This window comes from Coturnix japonica, chromosome 3 (assembly GCF_054131305.1).
Source record: "Coturnix japonica strain WE chromosome 3, WE-NBRP24, whole genome shotgun sequence".
In the NCBI taxonomy this organism is placed as follows: Eukaryota; Metazoa; Chordata; class Aves; order Galliformes; family Phasianidae; genus Coturnix; species Coturnix japonica.
Genome location: NC_140665.1, coordinates 80,762,166 through 80,784,150, shown reverse-complemented (window position 1 = coordinate 80,784,150; position 21,985 = coordinate 80,762,166). Strand labels below are relative to the sequence as shown.

At 39.0% G+C, this 21,985-nt stretch overlaps 1 protein-coding gene across 2 annotated transcripts in view; it reads right to left on the bottom strand.

Moving 5' to 3' along the window:
• The window catches only part of EYS (EGF-like photoreceptor maintenance factor), a 779,301-nt gene that overhangs the window by 229,564 nt on the left and 527,752 nt on the right, over positions 1-21,985 (bottom strand). For both annotated transcript variants that reach the window (XM_085543820.1, XM_085543821.1), the window contains one exon: positions 15,699-15,849. In XM_085543820.1, the coding sequence (XP_085399946.1) occupies positions 15,699-15,849 (151 nt within the window). The remainder of the gene's footprint in view (positions 1-15,698; positions 15,850-21,985) is intronic.

The window sequence follows — 21,985 nt, the reverse complement described above, 5'->3', positions numbered from 1 at the left end:
CTTGAAATATCCCATCCTAAGGTAATCGATTCCCAGTATACATGGAGCCTCTGGACCAGTCACAATAGGGTGCATTCGCCAGTTTTTACCAGTGAGGCTTATTTCGGCCTCCAACATAGTCAATTCTTGGGAACCCCCAGTCACTCCATGGATATAAATTGGTTGTGTCCCTTGGTGACTTGAGGGCATTAGGGTGCATTGTGCACCAGTGTCCACCAAGGCTTTATATTTCTGTGGTCGAGATGTGCCAGGCCACTTAATCCACACAGTCCAGTATACTCTGTTGTCCCTTTCCCCCCCCTGGCTGGGGGCAGGGCCCCTCTATTGTTTACCTCGTTGACTTGCAGCAACTGGAACTCTCCCCCGTTTGGAAGAGTTCACCTTGGTGGTTGTTTTGGATTGTAATTCTTTCACTCGTGCCTGAAGTGCAGAAGTGGATGAGTTATACCACTTCTTTATATCCTCCCCATGATTACTCAAGAAATACAACAAAGCAAAACGTATGGTCTTATCATTGTCATTTGCTTGAATACGAGGACGTCTCTTTTTTATGGTTGAGATTTTCGATGATACAGGTCGAGAGGAACTCATGTTGTTTAGCTCTCTCAATAGGCGATCGTGGAAATCCTGGTTTCCATCATCTGGTACCACCGTGGATTCATCTACATCAGGCACATTAGCCAATTTGTCAATAATATCACTTTGTGTTTCCTCCACTTTGTCTAACCTTTCCACTATTTTTTTTCCCATTTGGACAATGGCTGAAGTATAAAGCTTAACTTCTGTAGCGCTTATAAATAATTCAAGCTCCTGAAGTCTGCTAATTAGCTCATTTACAAGGGGCTTTCTTTCCCCTTTGCCATATACCAATGCAAGTGCACTGGCATGCTTTTCTGGAGCTGCCTTTGTAAAGTCACGCCACATTTGTCGTGGAACGTGGACTGCTTCAGGATCATGTAATTGGTTTGGATTGTTACGATTGAACTGGGGGCTGTAGAGCATTTCCACCAGAGCCCTTTCTCTCAAAAATTGGATACCTTTCTCCATATCAGTCCATTTCTTTTTCTCAGGCTCCAAGTCCCGTTTAAAGGGGAATCTATCTCTTACCGCTATCAACATCCGCTTCCAGAGGGTGTAGGACCGATTTTGGCATGTGCCTATACCTCTGTCCACACGTGAGTCCCTGGAAATGCTACCCAGTTGGCGAGCTTCACTGCCATCGAGCCACGCACTGTTGGCACCATTGTCCCAGCAGCGAAGTAACCAAGTGACCATATTTTCTTTTGGCTGACGTGTGAAATCCTTTCTCAGATCTCGAATTTCACTCAGTTTAAAAGATCGATCAATAATGGTCGTAATACTTTGCTCACCTTTTGCTCTATCAGGAGTCCCAGGTGTTAATGTTGGCAGCTGTGTTGATGAGGCTGCCCCATCTATAAGTTTGGACTCGAGAAATTCTCGTAAAGAAAATCTAGCTTTTGGCTCCTCGTCTGACTCTGACCCTGACTCTGACGCTTGTGTTATTTCCTCCAGGCGACCTTCCTCCTTTTTCCTCTCTCCTAACTTTCTCTCTCCTAACTTTCTCTGCTCCTCCGACTTCTTCTCCTCCTCTAACATCTTCTTATACTGCTCTAACAACCTCTGCTCCGCCGACTTCCTCTGGTCTTCTGACTCCTCCTGCTCTCCTGAGTCCCCCTGACCTCCCGAGTCCCCCTGCTCTCCTGAGTCCCCCTGCTCTCCTGAGTCCTGCTCTCCTAACTCCCTCCGCTCTTCTAACTCCTTCTGCATTTTCTCTATCTGAGTTGAAACTCGTTTTGTTTTTCGCCCTCTTACAGGGGCAACCAACATTGTATCTGGTGCCCCCGGTGGTTGGTTAAGTTGGAGTACATACGGTTCAGACTTGAGGGTGTCGCATTCTGCCCTGAGGACGTTATAACTAGACTGGAGGGCGTCGTGCTCAGACTGGAGAGCGTTGTGCTTACACAGGAGGGCGCTGCGCGCTGCCCGGAGATTGTCGTACCCGGACTGGAGGTCTTTGTGTTTGGACTGGAGAGTGTCATACTTGGACCGGAGGGCGCTGTGCTCGGACTGGAGAGTGTCGTGCTCGGACCGGAGGGCATCGCGCTCAGTCTGGAGAGTGTCATGCTCGGACCGGAGGGCGCTGTGCTCGGACTGGAGAGTGTCGTGCTCGGACCGGAGGGCATCGCGCTCAGTCTGGAGAGTGTCATGCTCGGACCGGAGGGCGCTGTACTCGGACTGGAGAGTGTCGTGCTCGGACCGGAGGGCATCGCGCTCAGTCTGGAGAGTGTCATGCTCGGACCGGAGGGTGTCGCAGTTGGATTGGAAGGCATCATACTTGGCCTGGAGGGTGCCGCACTCAGACTGGACGGCGTCATACTTGGACTGAAGAGTGTTGTGCTCGGTCTGGAGGGCATTGTGCTCGGTCCGGAGGGCATCGCGCTCAGTCTGGAGAGTGTTGTACTCGGACCGGAGGGCGCTGTGCTCGGACTGGAGAGTGTTGTGCTCGGACCGGAGGGCGCCGTGCTCGGACTGGAGAGTGTTGAGTTGGGATTGCAGGGAGCTTTTCTCATCCCAAAGTTTTGCTGCGTCAGCTCTAAGATTCTCTTTCTCGTACCAGATTGAGTCTCGTTGGTACAGGAGATCTTTTCTCTCAGCTTCAAAAACTTTTTCTCTCTCTACCTTCTCATCCCAAAGTTTTGCTGCGTCAGCTCTAAGACTCTCTCTCTCGTACCAGATTGAGTCTCGTTGGTACAGGAGATCTTTTCTCTCAGCTTCAAAAGCTTTTTCTCTCTCTACCTTCTCAGTCCAAAGTTTTTCTGCCTCAGCTCTAAGACTCTCCTTCTCGGCCCTGAGACTCTCTCTCTCAGCTTCTAAAACTTCCCTCTCAGGAATGGTATTGACTAAGGCCCGATAAGCATTAGCTAGGCCCAAAATCATTTGTGCCTCCTGAGATCTGCCTGAGCCACAACATTCCTGCCTCAAATATGCAATCAAACTCTCAGGATTCTTCAAGTGTTCAGGAGTGAAGCTCCATAACACTGAAGATGTCTGTCCTTTGAGAATCTCTTCAAAACCTCTCCACACTCCCTGCCACTCAGTATTCTCTGGTTCTAGGGAAGACTTCCTCCGGATGTTATAAATCCAGATACTGAGTGAGATTATTACAATAATCAACAGTAAGATCAGGGAGATTAAGAGTGTGACCCACTGATCATTCAAAAACTGCATAAAGGATTCATAGAAAGAAAGAGGAGCACGCTTAAAAATCACCATTTCTGTATAATTAGTTGCATTAGTTGCTCCCTCTGGAGCTGTATACAGATACGAAGTGAGCATTGCTAACCATGCTTTCAATCCATTATACAATTGTATAGCTCCATAAGGAAAAGTGGCTAGCTTAAACATGGCCCAATATGTTCGGAGCGTCTCAAAAAAGGAACCAATGGCACACAGTCCCTGGTAAAACAAATTTAGTAGAGAAAACATTTTTTTTTCCTCCAATAGAGAGAAAAAAGTAAAAGAAAACAAAGCTCAGCAGTGTTTATAAAATATACTGGAGTATTGGCAGTCCGCCTGGACTTTCAAGGTCAAGCTCGCAGGTGCAGAATCGCAAACACGAGATAGCTCCTTAACAGGGAAAAAAACTCGTAGCTCTGTTAAAAGCTAAAAGAGCAACAGAAGAAAACACAGAAAAAACAGCAACTCAATTTGCCCGCATTCTCCACCAAAATCTGTCACGGTTTGAACTAAAAATCCACCTGCGTCCGTGACAGGGGGCCGTAGGCCCCGGAGGGGCCCTAGGCCAAAAGGAAAAAAAATTAATTAGGAAAAGAAAACAGCGGCAACGATCTAAGGAGGCACACTTATTTACTAAATACTATATCGAAATACAGGATAACACAATATAATACAATATAATTGAAATTGAGCTAACGAATCAAGCAAAATAGGAGAGAGAATGAGTCCCGTAACCGAGAGGCCTACTGTGAATCTAGGCGAACGGCTGAAGGCTCCCACACACTCCCCTGAACGCCAGAACTCGAAAAGACCGTCAGTCTGTTCTGCGACAGAGTTAATATAGAGTCCAGGTCCCGTGACCTATCGTGTTGTTCCCTGGGAGATGTAGTCTTCTTCTGTAAGTTGCAGATTCAGTAAAATTATTCATGCTTAATATGATGTTATGATGTGGAATACTGATAGCAAAAATTACAAAATTATTAAACCATGACACTCCTCCATGATCCAACTACTAAGCTATTATTTCTTTTGAAATGACAAGTAATTGCCTTTGGAAAAATACCTAAATTCTAAAGAGAGGTACTCAAACAACAAGAATATGATAACCATCTTAATGGTAGAAAAATAAACACTGGGATATCATGATGCCAGATTAAAAATCATTTAAAGTGTGGGCTGCATCAGAACAAAAGCAGTATAAATAAGGCAGTTAAGTAAATATATCTGCAAGTCAGTAACACAGATCCTTTTGCACAGAAATTTCATGCAGAAATAAAAACACAGAATTAGAGCTATATTACATAGCAACTAACCTAGATGATGATAGAGCTTCCTAAATACTGGAAGAGTCTAGAAAGCTAAGGCAGAAAACAACAACAACAACAAAAACAAAACAAAAAAAACCACCACCACCAACAACAACAAAAACAGAAATAACAGCAGACTTTAATTACTCCCAGGCACTCTGATTACAAATCATGACAAGATATGATACAGGGAGTGCATTTTTAGATGCTTTAAACAATGGTTTCTTGCAAGCATTAGGGGAACCACAAGAATAGAACTAATTCTTGGATTTGCATTGAGCCTAGATTGCATAGGATCTGCTACAGTATATAACCATCAAAATACTCTGGAAAAACAACTAACATTTCAATACTGGCTATAATATAACCAGTGTTCTCGTGGGAGCAAAACACACTTAGAAAATCCACAGAAAATACTTTAACCACAACAGAGAGATGTTAGCTAGGATAAAAGTAACAGGAACAGCTAACAAGTAAAATGCTTGCAGGTCAGAGCAAAACCATGTGCATATTGTTTACATAACTCGATATACTCTTGTCAGTAAATAAATAAAGGATTAGTTTTAAAACAAGGAGATTGAGTGATACAAAAGAATAATTAAAAGGACTATGAGAAGTTATATTCTATGTCAAAAGAACAGTGGATGATATAAAGCCTTGCAAGTTAATGCAATAATAATGAATAATATTTATTATAATAAATAATAAAATAAATTAAAAATGCAAAGACTACATCTTTTCAGAAAGATGCTAGAACCCAACTCATGCTCGGCAGAAAAGAAAACAAAACACATGAAAGCTTTCAACAGTGTTAAAAATAGGAAGCCTGGAATTGTTCAAAGGTGGTATGCCCCGGTGGCGCAGTGGTAGGAATGCCACCTTGCAACACTGGGGCCTGGGTTTCGAATCCCCCCTGTGGCGCAAGTGGTAGAAGTGCCGCTCTGCTACACAGAGGCTCGAATCCCGGGGGTTGGACTCGATGATCTCTAAGGTCCCTTCCAACCCGCACGAGACTATGATACTACGAGACTATGATGATGTAACTACTCACTTAAATGATGGGATTTAGCACCAAAATGCAGGAAGACTGCAAATACAGTAACAGTAAGTTAAAAAGAACAGCAAAAGGATGAAAAGATTGAAAGTAAGAGGCACCAAGTCTATATTTCAATGGGGGTAATTTCCTAAGAGTAATAATAAAGAATGTAAGCAGCAAAATCTTGGAATAAAATGGCATAAAGAATCAGTATAATTCTGTAAAAAGAAGTTATGCTTTCCAGTCACTAGAATGCTTTGAACAAACTAACAGTCACCTATCAGAAGATCATCTGATCAATGCAGCTAATTTGATTTCCAAAAATATGACATGGCTCCCTAACAAAAGGATTTAAAGAAAATAGTCATGAGAAATACAAGGTCATTTTGACTAATAAGCAGGCTAAAGGAAAGGAAATAAACATTACTTTTCACACTGTACAGCTGTCACAAATACTACCACATGGATCCAGTGCTGCTGAACAAATTATCTGTGAATGTAGGAAGTACTGAGGTGAACAAATTTGATGACCACAACAAACCAGAACAGTCAAAACAGCAGTTTCCTGTATAGGATTACAGAATCATCTTTCTTTGTTGGAGAGACAGACTAATGATTTCCTACTGACTGATTTTCTATTTTATTTTCTGACTAATGATAAGTAATTGTTTGAAAACACAGCATGCAAATTATGTCTTCTCAACCTAAAGACAAGATGAGCAGGGGTGAATGTGAGAGCAGTCGGTAAAACAACAAATGACACATAAAAGCTGAATAATTTATAATGTGACAAATATTCACTTAGTCTCTCCCTATGTATTAATATAAATATATAAAACAGCTTGCAGAAGCTTTTAATTAGCAAAAGGATTTTGGAGGTGCAAAGACAGATCCACAACATACCTTAAACAGGCCTTTGGAATTAAAAATAATCATAAGACTGTCATGTCAGTATACAAGGAGAAATCAGACAATCTTTAGGTTGTAGCACACATTTCCAACCAGCAAATACACTGGAAAAGCCTTTTAGAACACTGTAATAGCAAACATGACAACAGAGCTGTATTTAGAAGAAATCTAACATGAGTACAGGAATCCAAAAGGGTGTGGTATTATTACAGGAACAAGTGTTTAGTATCTACTTTTGGAAAAACACAGGGACTGAAATTGATGAGGAGCAGCTCATGGTTTCAGTGGTACACCACTGATAAACCAAGAAGATATTGTAGGGGGGCTGATGCAGTTTGCTCACTTTCTGTATCACAGCTGAACTTCAGACTCAAGGTGCAGTGAAATACTGGTGCAGAATCACGACAAGCTGCACACTTACATTCCACTATACCTTGAGTGAAGATTAATGCCAGGCAACTGGCTCCCACACAGAATACTCTGAGCTACAGCTTAAACTCATGGGACAGATGATGCTTTAAATTATAAATAAAGTATGAAATAACATTTGAACAATTGTTAAACAGATTTCTGATCTAAGAAAAAAGAAAGAAAAATCAAAGAGGAAAGAAAAACCAAAATCAACAAACAAACCCAAACCACTATAACCAGTGCACAGGTCTCATATTCACTGATTAAAAAAACAAACAAACAAAAACACACCACACACATATTTAAGCTCATTAAGGTCATTTTTAAATAGAAGAAGCTGTATGAACAAATCTGACAATCTGACTGGCCATCAGTATGTCAAAATTTTGCCAAAATAATATAATTTTTTTAATAAATCATATGATCCTTAGTTATTACAAATGAAAATTTCAGATGTTCTGTATACCAATAGGAAATTTCTGGAGATTCAGAAAGTCATCCCTGTAATATTTCAAACTAGTCACTCTTGTTTGTACAACTATACCACACAGCTGCATAATGTAATAGTCCAGTATGTGCTGGTAATCCCATATAAGATGGATGCCTTTTTTTGTTGGTTTCTCCAGGAATCTACTCAAGCTGAACACTGCAGCCCAGCAGGCATTAAGAGGGTCAGAACCACTAACAGCATTTTTATTTCATTCACAACCAAGGACTACTGTAGCAGGTTAGTAAAGCACCATATAAATATAACACTATTATAAACTGTTCTGTAATAGTTAATGTCAGAGCCCCATTCTGTAGCTTTATCAGATAAGGTGAATGCCAGATAATCAAACCTGAATACCATGCACAGATTGTACTAAATTCTCCCACTGCTTTGCAATGCTCTGGCAAGGGAAATGGGTCATAAACTATGTCTAACTAGGCAGTTACAGAGGGTTCACTGTTGTTTCAGTCTGTGGAAGCACAGCAGCTGTAATATACAACAAACTGTCTTCAGATCATTCCAAATTATAGCCCTGATTCTGTTTTTTTGTAACACCTGCTTTACAATGTCTCTATCTTCATTGAATGACATCATACTCAGTGGATGAAGAGAACAGTTGCAACAGAAAAGAGATGATGTTATATAATCCAGCAAACATTTAGTGAAATAGTTTAATATTTCTTTATATCAATCTATATACTATTTATATCTACCTGAGAATATTCTGAGACTAAGTGGATGGTTTTATACCAAAAATATAATTGTGACACCACATTATCTCACGTAAATGCAAAACTGCAGGTTTTCTACCTATTCCTTTAAAACACAGAATTATAGAATGGCTTGGGTTGGAAAGGACCTCAAAGATCATTAAGGTCCAACCCCCCTGACATAGGCAGAGCCACCCACCTCCATATCTAATACTAGACCAGGTTGCCCAGGGCCCCATCCAACCTGACCTTGAATACCTCCAGGGATGGAGCATCCACAGCCTCTCTGGGCAGCCTGTTCCAGCACTTCTCACAACTCTCTTGGTAAAGAACTTCCCCCATCCCTCAAGGACACCCAGGTATGTACCAGTAGTCTAATCAAGAGAATCTGAATGTGGAATCATCTCTATTTAGTCTTAGTTACAACACCAAAACACTACGATCCTGAGTGTATCATTCAACTATCTGCTGCATTTCCCAGAGGGTAATATGGAGATACCAGTGCTTGTATATATCTGTATACTATAATTTCTTCTTAATCTTGTATCCTAATTTTATATACAAAGTTATTCTCCTGATACAGAAGCTTCCCTTTCTTCTGAAACTTCTCTGTTCAAATATTTGCAAAGTTCAATTATGGAGATTTGTTTATGTTGAAAAGGAATATGAACACATAATGACATTTCTCATTCCCAATACAAAAATACTAATAAGTCTGGAAATATAAATTACTGCAGCAATTATAGCAGCAGAAATAACACTGTTACTGCAATCAACTACTGCTGGAGGTATTTGAAAACAATCCATAATTTCCCGTCAAGTGTACCAATCTTATCTTCTCTGCAGAACAACAAGCTATTGTAAACAATTAATGATATTAAAGCTAGCATGAAATTAATTATTCTGAAACATGTCTTGGGAGTTCAAAATATATATATATTTTAATTTAAATTTCTGATTTCTCTTGTGTGTTTAAGTTGGTTTATATTCTCCCATTATCAATTTTTATGCATTAGAAAACAAATACTATAAACAGCTTTCAAAAACAGGGATGAAGCTATTTACTCTTCAGCTGATTTAACTGTTTGCCTATTTGCTGTATGTGACAAGTCTGAAATATACCCTTCTGTACAGCTGACAGGTAAACAGAGGTTAAACAAGATGTTTCGTATGAAAGATTACTGTGATAGAAAATGTTCACCACTGTTGGAGACTCACAGTAAACTCCACAAAAGAGCAATCTCCAGAGAAAGAAATTCTTCCTTAGAGGTAATCAGCCCTAAAATGTGATCTAGGAGGGGTGGAGCCAAGCTACTTTCTGGTAGCCCAGCTGAATTACCTTCACCCATGCTCCCACAGCTGACTCAGTGCTTGTCTCAGGTGGTCAATCAGAGATTCAGGCTGTGATTAACAGTTTCCCATACACCCTTCATATTTCCTTAACTGCAAAACGGGACATAATTTTAAAATAAATAATAAAGAAAACTGTCAGAGAACTGGAAGATTATTCTTGCTGCATAGAGACTGCAGGCCAAGATCTATGCCACCCAACAATTTCTAACATAAATGTTTAGCTTTTCTTCTGATCTTGATCATTGTACTAACCTCTCTCAAATGAACCTACTAGACTTTACAAAGAATAATAAAAATGATTTATTTCTTTGTGTGAAACAGTTTACAGTGTATGAACTTGAATAAATTAATCCAAGATGTTTCAATGCATATACCCATTACCTAGTTTTTCACCCATATCTTCAGATCCCCAACCTTTGATTCTCACTGAGACAAGCTGTTTTTGTTTTATTTTTTAATATCCTTGATTTTTGGGAACATGGAATTGTTTTCTTTAGAACAGCTGGTATGATGTTATCTTACTGGTTCTAGGAGAAAATGGTAACACAGCAAGGTTTACAGCTACTGCTAAGTAGTGCTGTACAGAGCCAGGGCCATTTGCAGTGAAGGGCCAATGGATCTAGGAGGGAACAGGACTAGGAAAGTTGACTTAAACTGCATATAGGGATATTCCACACCATATGACATTATGTGGAAGGAGTTTTGAAGGGGGTGGGAGTTCATCAGGGATAGCTCAGCATCAGCTAGGGGGTAGCAAGCAATTATTTGTAGATTACTTGTTATATACATCTATATATGATAATGTATATAAACAAGTAATCTCTATATATGACATAATTATTATCCTTTTCTCTACCTTAGTAAACAGTTTTATCTCAGCCCATGAGTTCTTCACTTTTTTTCCCCCTCAATTCTCTCCCACATCCCACTGGGAAGACAGGGAGTGAGCAAACAACTGCATGGTGCTCAGCTTCCTTCTGGGTTAAACCACATGAGGAATACACAGTCGGAGAACTATACCTGTGTTTCCGTTGCAGGTACCCAGATGCTCCTGTGAGGCAAGGCCAGGCCAGCCCTGTGCTGCACACAGCACCTTCCATTGGGCTCCAGCAGCCCCACTGCAGGGCACAGCTGGGCCCTGCAGTAAAGATGGAGGCATGTCTGGAGACCATGTCTGAGAAAGGGCCAAAATACTGTACAGCACTTGTGAGAGAGAAGAGTGGAAAAAGTCTGAGAAACAGCCCTGCAGAAATCAATAACAGAAGTTTCAAGAGAAGGGGTGCTCCAGACAGCAGAGCAGAAACTCCCTGGAAGGACATGAAGCACCATATGCTGCAGCAGGCTTGTGTTTCCTGACAGGAAGCACAGCCTGTGGTGCACTTCACTAGGGCTGGTAAAAGGGGCAAACAGGAAGAAGCAGAAGGAAGGAGCTGTTATAGACTGACCACAGTCACCATTCCCCATCCCTTTTGATGCTAAGCTCAGGGAAAAAAGGAATAGCCACCACCTTCCCTTTGACCACTGAGCCTTCCGACATAAAAGATAATCATAATGGTTAGGCACAGTTTCCTCAGACCTTTCAGTCCTTCATTTATTTCGATAACTGTCTCAGGAACTGAGGTATCTTGTTGGCTTGACCAGCTCATTGTTACCCAAGTCTTCCTGGTGCTTTTAAAGACAAACATGACATCGCATTTGCCTTTTTTCCATTGATCAGGGACCTCCTCTGATTGCTCTAGTTTTTACAGAGATGATAAAGAATGGTCTTGCACAAGCCAGTGGTGCAGGCTTGTATGTGTGACATCTGGATCAATGGTGCTTTCTACATCCAGCTTACCTAAGTGCTTAATAACTCTGTCTTGCTGTACTACTGGCAGCGTTCCTCCCACCAACCATGACTACAAGGCTGTTGGTATGGGAGGTCTGAGAGCTCCTGATTAGCAAAAAAATAATAAAATTCTATTGAGTGTTATAACATTGCTTTCCTTGATGCCACAAATGTTCTTCTAAAACATCCTGCTGTCTTGAGAGTAATACATCTGTTCTCTGCACTGCTATAATCTCCACATTCCCAAACCATGGCAGCAGCCAGGGAAGTCAGTTGTATGTGGTTAGAAAGGAAATTCAATCTTCTGTTCATAGTACACAATGACTTCTATTACCCTGAGTAGGGGAAACATGCATAGTTGATGCTAATCCAGCCTTCTAGCCTAAAGTATTATCTTTTTGTTTACTGATATTTCCATTCAAAATAGTGTATCCTAGGCAGAATACCAATCAGGTTCAGAACAGTCTCAAAACCTCTGTGAGAACACACAAAACCAGTGATTTCTCAGTAATTCTTGAAGGACCCTATTATTCCCTATCCAAACTTTCCAACAAACACCCTTAAAAAAAGAATCAAAGTGTATCCCCTCATTGGTATGTAAGAACAAAAGGGAAAGTAGTCAAGGTAAGGAAAGGAATCTCCATTTTTGGAAATGAAATCTTCAACTCTGAGAATAAAAGTCATGGAGTAATTTTCACACCTTACCTTAAATGTTGAGGCACTCTAAGCAACATAAAATAACAAATGTGCCAACCAAAAAAGTGCATGGACATCCAAGAGGGAAATAACATTACTGGAAATTCTCAGAGGACGCAATATTTTACCCTGAGGGCTGCAGTGATCATATCAAACTTCACTCATAAAGAAAGTAAGAGAAGTCTCACACTGAAGTCAATAACAGTGTGGGCCTGTTACAGTAATATGAACAAACAAATACTGTGTCAACAGTTCTGGAAAGTGCAGATAGAAATTCCTGTTAGATGGGAACTGGCATCTGTTAAAATGATCAGCTGAAGTGTAAGGTCTGAAGTTACTGTTCTATAAAACTTAGACAGTTTTGGACAGTAGAGAGCCAACAGCAGAGTGAACTACTCCAGTGAGAGACTGAGCTCATCTAAAACAAGACAATGTATAATTAGGCAGATACCACAGATATCACAAGGGTCATTATGAGACTTGACTCAAAGAGCAGTTAGAGCATTTGCCAGGAAGAGCTGAGTCACAGCTGGAGCAGAAACCTCCCCTGAAGCAAACTGCTGGATCAAGGTCAAAACCAGACCTTTTCTGATTTGGGGATGATGAAGGTTTTACAGTAGAAACTGCCTCTGTCAAATCTGATGAGAAAGAAACTTCCTGGAGTGGCTTTTCTATTGCTGGGAACGAGTAGTCAAAATAAAGAGAATTTGGGCAGACTGTTTTCCATTGTCTGACAGAAACAACAAGTATAGTCCTTAAAGACTGAGTGTGACTTATAGACAACACACCTTGATGAGAAAGCCAAGAAAGCACAAACTTAACCAGTAAGAAAAAAAATAAAATGAACACAAGGAATCACAAAGGAAAAAGGAAAATGAAGGAAAATAAATTGCATAGGTAATAAGAAGCAACAAGCAGTGAGCTGCAAAATAGCTTCATGCAGAACCAGCGAGGCAACTGAGAGTTTAAGATACATTTTTACCTTTGGGAAATTTATATGAATAAATATTTTCTAAATACTGGGGTAAAGTATCAATGGATTCATCATTTACATGTTGCACAATGCTGTTATTACCTCTTCTGAATAAAAAACATAGATCAAAACATTTCATCTATTAATCCTGCATTAAAAGTAGAAGAATCTATCAAACTGTCATATACTTAAAGAAAGGAAGCTCATCTTGATATGAGTCTGAGACACGTCCAAGCAATAAGTTTTAGCAGTAAAGTACCTGTAGCCACTGTATTTTACTGCTATTTTAGCTTGCATAAAGCTTTTGTTCTGGACTTTTTATTGAAATTGGCTGACGAGGAGCTATTTACTGTCTCAGACTTCCTCCTCACACACACACAGAATTAAATATAACCCTCAAATAAATTGCTCCTTTATTTTCTTCTAAATATACTCCAGTGACTGAAATTCTAAGTTTCCTTTGTTGTTTCTTAGGGAGATCCCTCCAAGTATTAACTTTAGCCAAAATCATATAATTTCACAAATAATGTTTTTTTTTTTTGTTTTTTTTTCTTTTTTGTTAGTTTAGAATATTTATTGAGGTTGAATACCTCTAGTAAGTCAATTTTATATACAACTAACACAGTAAAATATTCCATACAAATGATTAGTTGATTATGAATGTTTGAACTAAGGAAAAAGCTTATCCAATAGCAAATGCTGTTTGATGTGTTCTCTTAAAATCAGTATAAGTTACTTAGAAGTACACTTCTGGATGAATATTTTACAACCCTAAAAGCATCTACTCACAAGATCATTTAAGTTAGATTTCAACACTGTCACTTCATTGGTTACTGTGTAATTTACTAAAAGGAAAAACAAACATGAAATGATGCATTACAAAACAGCATGAAAACCATACCTGTGCTTAAAATTATTGTTTTCAACTAATTACAAGATAACCTACTTGAACAAAAATAAAAAGGTTAAAATAATTGTCATAAGGTGAAGCTTACCCAAAGTACAGTTCAGAAAAGTGAAACCCTGACTACATATTTCCAGCTCTATGTGATCCTGCTACTCAGTGGGCAAACAAAAATACAGATTAACTTTGTTACAGCCATCAGAGGAAGACTATCCAGGATCCCTGCTCAGATAAATGAGACCCTGGCTACACTGATTCAGTACTGTTCACTGTATTTGTATAGTTGTAATTATACGAATGTATAGTTGTAATTACAAAATGAATGGATGCCCAGAGAATATATAAGAAAAGACTCACCATTGCTGAGGCTCAGAATCAAGATGGATGCTCAATAATCTCCAGAAAGAGATGCTACCATAGTTGCAGTCAGCTCTTAAGTGGGATCTAGGAGAGGTGGAGGTGACACTCCACCTCCTTCCGGTAGCACAAGGTTGGAAAAGCCCTTCAAGATCATCGAGTCCAACCATGAAACAACCATACTACCCTAACAACTGTCTGCAAAATCATGTCCCTGAGCACCATATCCAAATGTTTTTTAAACACATCGTGGGATGTTGACTCAACCACCTCCCTGGGAAGACTATTCCAGTGTCTAACAACCCTTTCTGTAAAGAAGTTTTTCCTGATATCCAACCTAAACTTCCCCTGGCACAAACTGAGGCCATTTCCTCTCATCCTGTCACCCGTCACCAGTGAAAAGAGACCAATCCCCTTCTCACTGTAAGCACCTTTCAGGTATTGGAAGAGAGCAATAAAGTCTCGCCCTTAGCCTCCTTTTCCCCAGACTAAACAGCCCCAGGAACCAAGGTGAGACTGATAGGTCTGTAGCTGACAGGATCATCTTTCCAGCCCCTTTTGAAGATTGCTTCATATTTGCCAGACTCCAGTCCGCTGAGACGTCCAGTGGGATGTTACATACAGGCTCTGCTCTAGTGACCCCAGATAAACCCCCACCCTTGTTAGTATCCAGTTTAAAGCTCTATGAATGAACCTTCCCAATTCCTGTCTTGAAACCCCTTTCCACCAGTGGGTGAAGCTACTCCTACCAGTTGCCAGCTGGCCTGGTCTTGTGCAAACAGAGCAGACGTCAAAAAACCCATGCCACGTCTACATCCATCCTGCCCAGATTAGTAGTCACTCACTGATACCCATTATCATGACTACTCTACTTCGAATTCCTCTGCATAAATAATTCAGTAGTAATCCACTTCTCTCCAGCCCTCAATATATTCCTGTACTCTCATCACTATTTTCATAGCTACTTCTCCCCCACTTCTGTTCTAGTCTCACTGCTTATTACATCTCACACCCACATACACCCAACTTGTACTACAAACATAGCCCCACAATCTCAAGTTCCTGTACTGCTCTTGTCAGTCTTCAATGCTGTTCCACAGGTTAGCATCTCTGTTCATTTTCAGAAACATTTTTCTGTGAGCAGGACCAAAGCAGAGGTCCTCTTTGGATAGAAAATTCAATGCTGTTAGACTTTCCACATTTTTATGCAGCTACCAGGTACCTCTAAATTTGCTCATATTTCTTCCGTAACTCTGTCTACTTAAGGCAAATAGGATTGAGCTTGAGTCAACTGCCATTTCTGTTCAGTTCACTTGCTGAGGATCCAGACACCAGCAAAACTCTAGGCATAATCCCCAAAAGTGTGTAAACAATTCTTATTTTTTGTATATCTCTCCATTTATATTGTATTCATATGCCACTGTTGAAACCTCAAACATCTTAGAATTAATAACAATAAAAAATACCTGTTTTATTGCAGAAGAATAAGGCAAGCCACCAACAAATATGGATCCTGTTTCAAGCCCATACGAACTGGAGTGGAAATTGCTAGGCGTTCTTGTCTTGGCAGATATATCCAGGACCAACATTTGTGCTTCACACGGTACCATGCTTTGCCTGCACAAATTTAGAAGTAGGGACATTTTACCAATATACATAGTTTGACTGTTAATCTAACAAACAGGCTGTCTCACAGTTTTGGCTGAGATAGTTTATTATCATCATAGAGGCTGATATGATGCTGTATTTGGCATTTTTGATGAAAATATCTGTGATAATACACAGCTTTTAGCTTTAACAAAGTAGTGCTGACAAAGATCAAAGGACTTTTCAGGTTTTTGTGCTGCCATGACAGTGAGGAGCTAGAGTTACCTAAGGAGCTGGGATAGGACAGCACCAGGACAGCTGATCCAGATTGGCCAAAGGGATTTTCCATACAAACAACATCATGCTCAGAAAAATAAAAACCAAAATACAACAACAACAAAAACTGGGAGAAGAAAGAGGAAGAAGAGGAAGGGATGAACATTAATAATAATGGTATTTTTTTTCCCAATAAAGCATTACACATGCTGAGCACTGCTTTCCTGGGAGTGGCTGAGAACCTGTCTGCTAATAGACAAGCAGCATATGAATTTCTTGTTTTGCTTTGCCTTGCAAGTTGTCTTCATATCAACCCATAAGTTCATGCACTTTTACCTTCCCAATTTTCTGCCCCATCTCACTTGGGGAGAGTGAATAGGTGGCAATGTGGTGTTGAGCTACCTGCTAGGGTAAAGTGCCAACAAGATTTTACTAAAATGAATGAGGAAAGAAAATCAAACAAATAGTTGTTCTGGTAATAAAGACCATAAACATAAAACAAGCTGTTTAACAAGCTGTAAGCTGGCGTGTCTTTGGATTTTGAACTTCCATTAAAATGAAAGCATATAGTAAATCTAAGCAGTATAATTGCTAAAAAAGTCAAAACACATAGTGGCTGAATAAAAAAAAGTTAAACAACATTTCACAATACTAATAAGATTTTTTTCATTTCACAGAAAGACATCTAATTAACTAAATTATTGTAAATATCCTTTCTTTTACCATACCAAAAAAAGATAATCCAGAACAGCATTTTAAAATAAACTGCATTTTACAGAGAACAGACCTATTATAATCTGTAAAGCTTATTTTCAAAAGCATCATTCCTAAGACTGAGGACGAAACAAAAGCCTACAAGTTAGCAATTTCTACCAGCCTCTACTCTCATTAAACAGGAGAGTTCTGGTGAAGCTCTATGTCAAAAAATCAGAGCTCAATCAGATGTGTGTGTAAAAATAATTCAAGTACTTTTGTAGCACAGGTGCCTAAAAAAAATAACCTCAGTAAAAGTAGCTTCTAACAGCCAAAGCTCTGAAAGTAAGTGTGTTCCATTTAGTTAGGATGGTATAGATAAAGTGTAAATTCAGCTTACTTTCAGTAATGCCAGATCAGTTTCTGAAACTGAGACAAGAAGCATCGAGATAAGTTTCTTCATTATCTTCTCTCAGATGATGCACAAATGCTCTCCCATATATATATCATCTGGCACCGTTTTCTATCTTCTTCTATTGAGAGGGTGTAGACCTCACACTAGCAAAATTTGTAAACAACTGTCTGTTTATTGTCTGCACAATTCTATTTTTTGTGACACTTAAAGAGAAAAATATGAATGTGGTTTTAGCCTTTTAACAGAAAGGACTGTAAAAGTTTTTGCAGGCAAACTAAATATTTCTTCTATCTTATGGCAAATAACTTCAGATGAAAAGCATGAATTTCGCTTTGTTAATTAAATAAACAGAAGAAAAATAAAAAGGGGCTTTTAAATCTGTGGTCAAAAAATCAACTGAAAGACTCAGTTGCTGAAATAATAATAATAATAATAATAATAAAATTCTCATCAGTTTTTAGAAAGTTTTATGAAATTTATTAATTAATAGCTAACCTGCATGATAAAAATGAAGAAATTGTACCCAGAACTGCAATCAAGGAGAGGTATGTTTTCCTGACATGTTTTGTAGATAAGCAAATGCAGAATGTTCTACTGCACAGAGTTTTTATTACTTGCTTACAAAGGAAATTTTGCTGATAAATGCTCGTAATTTCATACATGCACTTTCAGTGGCTCTGTTTGCAACGATCAAGCTGTTTTACCCATGGCTGAAACCCAGTGTGACATTCTGAATAAATTCATTCTACAGCAGAAAGCTTTGTTGTGAGTTCGAAGGAAAAAAAAAATAAATCAGTGAGTTTTAAATAACCACAGCTTCTTCTGAGGTGTAATATTTATCAATAAAGGGATAATAACAGTATAATAATCTTTCTGAAATATTTTATATCAGATATTTTAATGCACCCTAATTTAGGACTGGAATGAAAGAGGGTTAGGAGCAGAATTGACAGGAAGAGGTTATTTCATTTTATTTTCTAAACTCATTTACAGGTATGTTGAACAAAGAAAGCTGATCACATAGCTTTTTTTAAAAATTATTATTCTTTTTTTTAATTACAGTTTTTCCTCTACATATTTTGGGATGCTAACACTGTAATTGGTTATATGACCTTGCGGTATTTCTGTTACACAGCATTCAATTTAAAAATATAGTTCTTTTCACAGTAGCTTTGGAGATATTTGTTAGCTTATATGATGAATTTGCACAGGGATTTTTGTATGCAGATATAAGCATACTTTGAAACTAATTTTCAGTACTCTATGTCAGAAAACAAGTTAATGCAATTCATTAGTGTGTGAGCTGCCTAGCCCTAAGCTTGTTAGAATGTCAGCCATGCACCTTTGATTGTGCTTGATTGAATCTAGCAAGGTCTGGCCAAATTAGAATAACAACCTAAGACCATTATTGTTGAGCATTCACTGATGATACAATCACCGGGTTGCATATGCACTCTACGAAATTTCCATCAAGCTTTAAAATACTTTTTCTACAATCAGCACGTTGGGTGCTTTAAAGGTCAGGTAAGAAGATAGAGCTTTTTGCATAATTATAAATATGGAAATGCACACAGCAACAATCAAGCACTTTTGCTAGGTAAGCTACCAGTAATTGTACCTCGGTCCAACCCAAAGGTAACAGTTCACAGATTTCTCAATTGCACTTACGTAAATGCAATGATTAAACACAGGCCTATTACTTATCACCCAAAGTTAAGTTCTGTCTAAACAGTATTAAATCCATTGTGTGATGCCTCCCAGGTTGGAAGGATGGAAATGTCAGATAATCATTTGATGACTGTTGGGAAAAAGGTGCCTAAACATTGCAATAGCTGCATGAAATGCAAATTCTTTTACATGATGTCTTTACTTGCTAATATTTGTCAGTGAAGATTAAATTACCTGCTTGGGATTATCACAAAATGGTAAAAAGGTAATAAACAAATGGAGGAAGATGAGGAGGGAATAGGGGATGCCCACAAAAAATACTGTAAATCTTTTTTGATCTGTTTTTCCCCAGGATGAAAGCTAAAGCTTTTGTTCTAGAAACAAGACTGAAACTTTTACCTGTCTAGCAATTTCACTTTGAATGTGACAAACAGTAAACAATTCACTAATTATCTCTGAAATATTTAGGATGTAATCATTCAGCCCATTAAACAAAAATAACAGTGGATCTGCAAACAGTTCTGTTAAACATGAGATGGGAACTGCAAGAATAGAAGTTTTATTATAAAAAAAAAAACAAAACCAAACAAACAAAACAACAAAAAAACAAAAGACAAAGGCAATTGATAAAATAAAGCTCAAAAAACATATTTCATTATCTTCTTGTTTAAACATTACTTTATTGATTTGCTATCCTGAAAAAATAAAAATTAAAAAAACAAAGCAAACTCCTGTTTCCCCCCAGCATTCCATTGGTCCCCCTCCAGCAGCCTAAATCAGGGAGTACCACAGCTCTTCCTCCTCACCCAATGGCTGGGGGTTAAAGACCCCCATCCTGTTCAGTAGCTGACACTTTTCCCAGTCTCCATGTTCAGAATCTCATGAGCTGTAAATCCCAGAGAGATCTTCCTGAAAGTGGCACCTGCAGTTTCCTGATGTGCCCATCAATTAGCATGTTTTGGAGGTTTGTTTCTCATTATTGTCTCCAAGACTGCTGTATTAGGTCTATGTCTTGGCATATTTAGTTTCTGGCTTCTTCCTTTTGCTGCACTTGCCCAGCTGACAAAGTCCATGACCAGCTAACCTTGCTGGAATGAACATTCCGAAGCTCTCAAATGCCCTCATCAATTAGAGTGAGTAGTCAGGTATGGCTCCTGTCACTGCCTTCTTTATTACCTGTAGGTCAGCTTTGGGTCATTGTCCCTCTCTTTCTATCTCTTGTGGTTTAGAAAGAGGTCCTTGACCAGATAACCTTATAGGAGCTGTCACTCTCCTTCCACATACCATTACACTCACATTACCCCCAGTAAATTTATTTAGATAGGAAGCATCTGTTACTCTCAGAATTATTACATTTTCCCTTTGCAGTAAGATGCATCATTTCAGACTGCTCACATATGTTGGTCCTGATTGTTTCCTGTTGAGGCATCAGGGTAACATGCTCTAATGTTGCAGATTAAACAGTGAGTCAATGACATGCATTTTTCTTGCTCCTTCTGACAGGAGACTTATTTCCTGGACCAGGGGCTGATTTCTTAATCTGGACTTGTAGAGTGAACTAAGTAAAGAAGAAAGGACAAAGAAACTAAAGCATCAAGTAAATTTCCCTAACAATATGGAAGAGGGATGGGGGCTGGGGTGGGTTTAGTGCCTTGCTCACATCTCATATTCTAAGCAATGAACAAATACAGTTATATATAAACATGGTTTGCTTGTTCTTCTCACTTTTATTAATTTATTTTTAAACACTTATTTACTTATTACTAACTAAATGTTTCCAATGTGAACTCAGGTCCTGAAACACAATTAGCCACATTTTCACCAACTTATCACACTTCTCCTGTAAATGATGCAACTCCTCTAGCTGTCACCTTCCATTCCGAGACTAAAAAAGTGCACTGGTTAGCATAGCTCAGGAAATATTTTTTTTTATTTCAAATGTTGCCTATGTGTTCTACAAGTGTTTTGAAGACTTGGTCTCAGACCTGTCAATTGGTCTCAAAGTCCTGAAAATTGCTTTCAGATGATTTTACTTACACAATACACTTAGAGAAAAAATAAATTTTTCAGTCTTTGGCAATTTCTGTATTGTATGATTTGACCTCTTTGATGGTCCTAAATTTTAACTTCTGAATATTTTTTTTTTTGACGGCAGAGTTCTGAAAAGCTGTATTATGTGGTTTGTATCTAAGATGACGTGTGATTAAATGAGCTTTTATCCTGCAGGTTACAAAACAACAGTTTGTACCAAACTAATTGGCTGTATTAACATGTTATTAGCTGTTATTAGGAACAATTTGTTATAATTAAATCCATTGCATTGAATTAAATTGTTAGAAATGCATTTGCTTATTCTGTGTTGACTTGTATGATATAATCGTTCTTTGTGGAATATAAAACTTGTGTAAAATATTGAGCTTATTTTCAGATGTTTTTTCATTCCGGATAAGCCTTTTCTTTACATTACATTGCATTATATTGATGCAAACCAAAATACACATACATAACTGTAAACAAATGTACAAACAAATGCCAAAACTTAAAACTCAGTTGTTGTTATAGTTAGCATGCACATAGTATTTCGTCTCCTGTACTCAGCTCTGGTGAAGCTGCAGCCTTAGTACTAAGTTCAGTTATGGGTCTCTCACTAGCACAAAGGCTCTGAGGCCTTGGAGCAGGTTCAGAGAAGGTCAGTGAAGCTGGTGAGTAGACTGGAGCACAAGTCTTATAAGGAGCAGCTGAGGGGACTGGGATTATAAAGTTTGGAGTAGGGAAGGCCCAGGGGAGACCTTATTGCTCTCTACAACTATCTGAAAGAAGGCTCTAGTGAGGTGGGGGTCAGTCTCTTATGTGTAACTTATGATAAGAGGGAATGGCCTCAAGATGCACCAGAAGAGGTTCAGGTTGGATATTAAGAAAAGTTTCCTCTCCAAAAGAGTAGTCAGGTACTGGAATGAACTGCCTAGTGAGGTGGTAGACTCACTGTCCCTGGAGGTGTTCAAGAAATGTGCAGATGTTGCACTAAGTGTTTAATGCACAGTACTGGTGGTGGGTTGATAGTTTGACTAGATGACCATAGTGGACTTTTCCAAACGTAATGATTCCATGATTCTA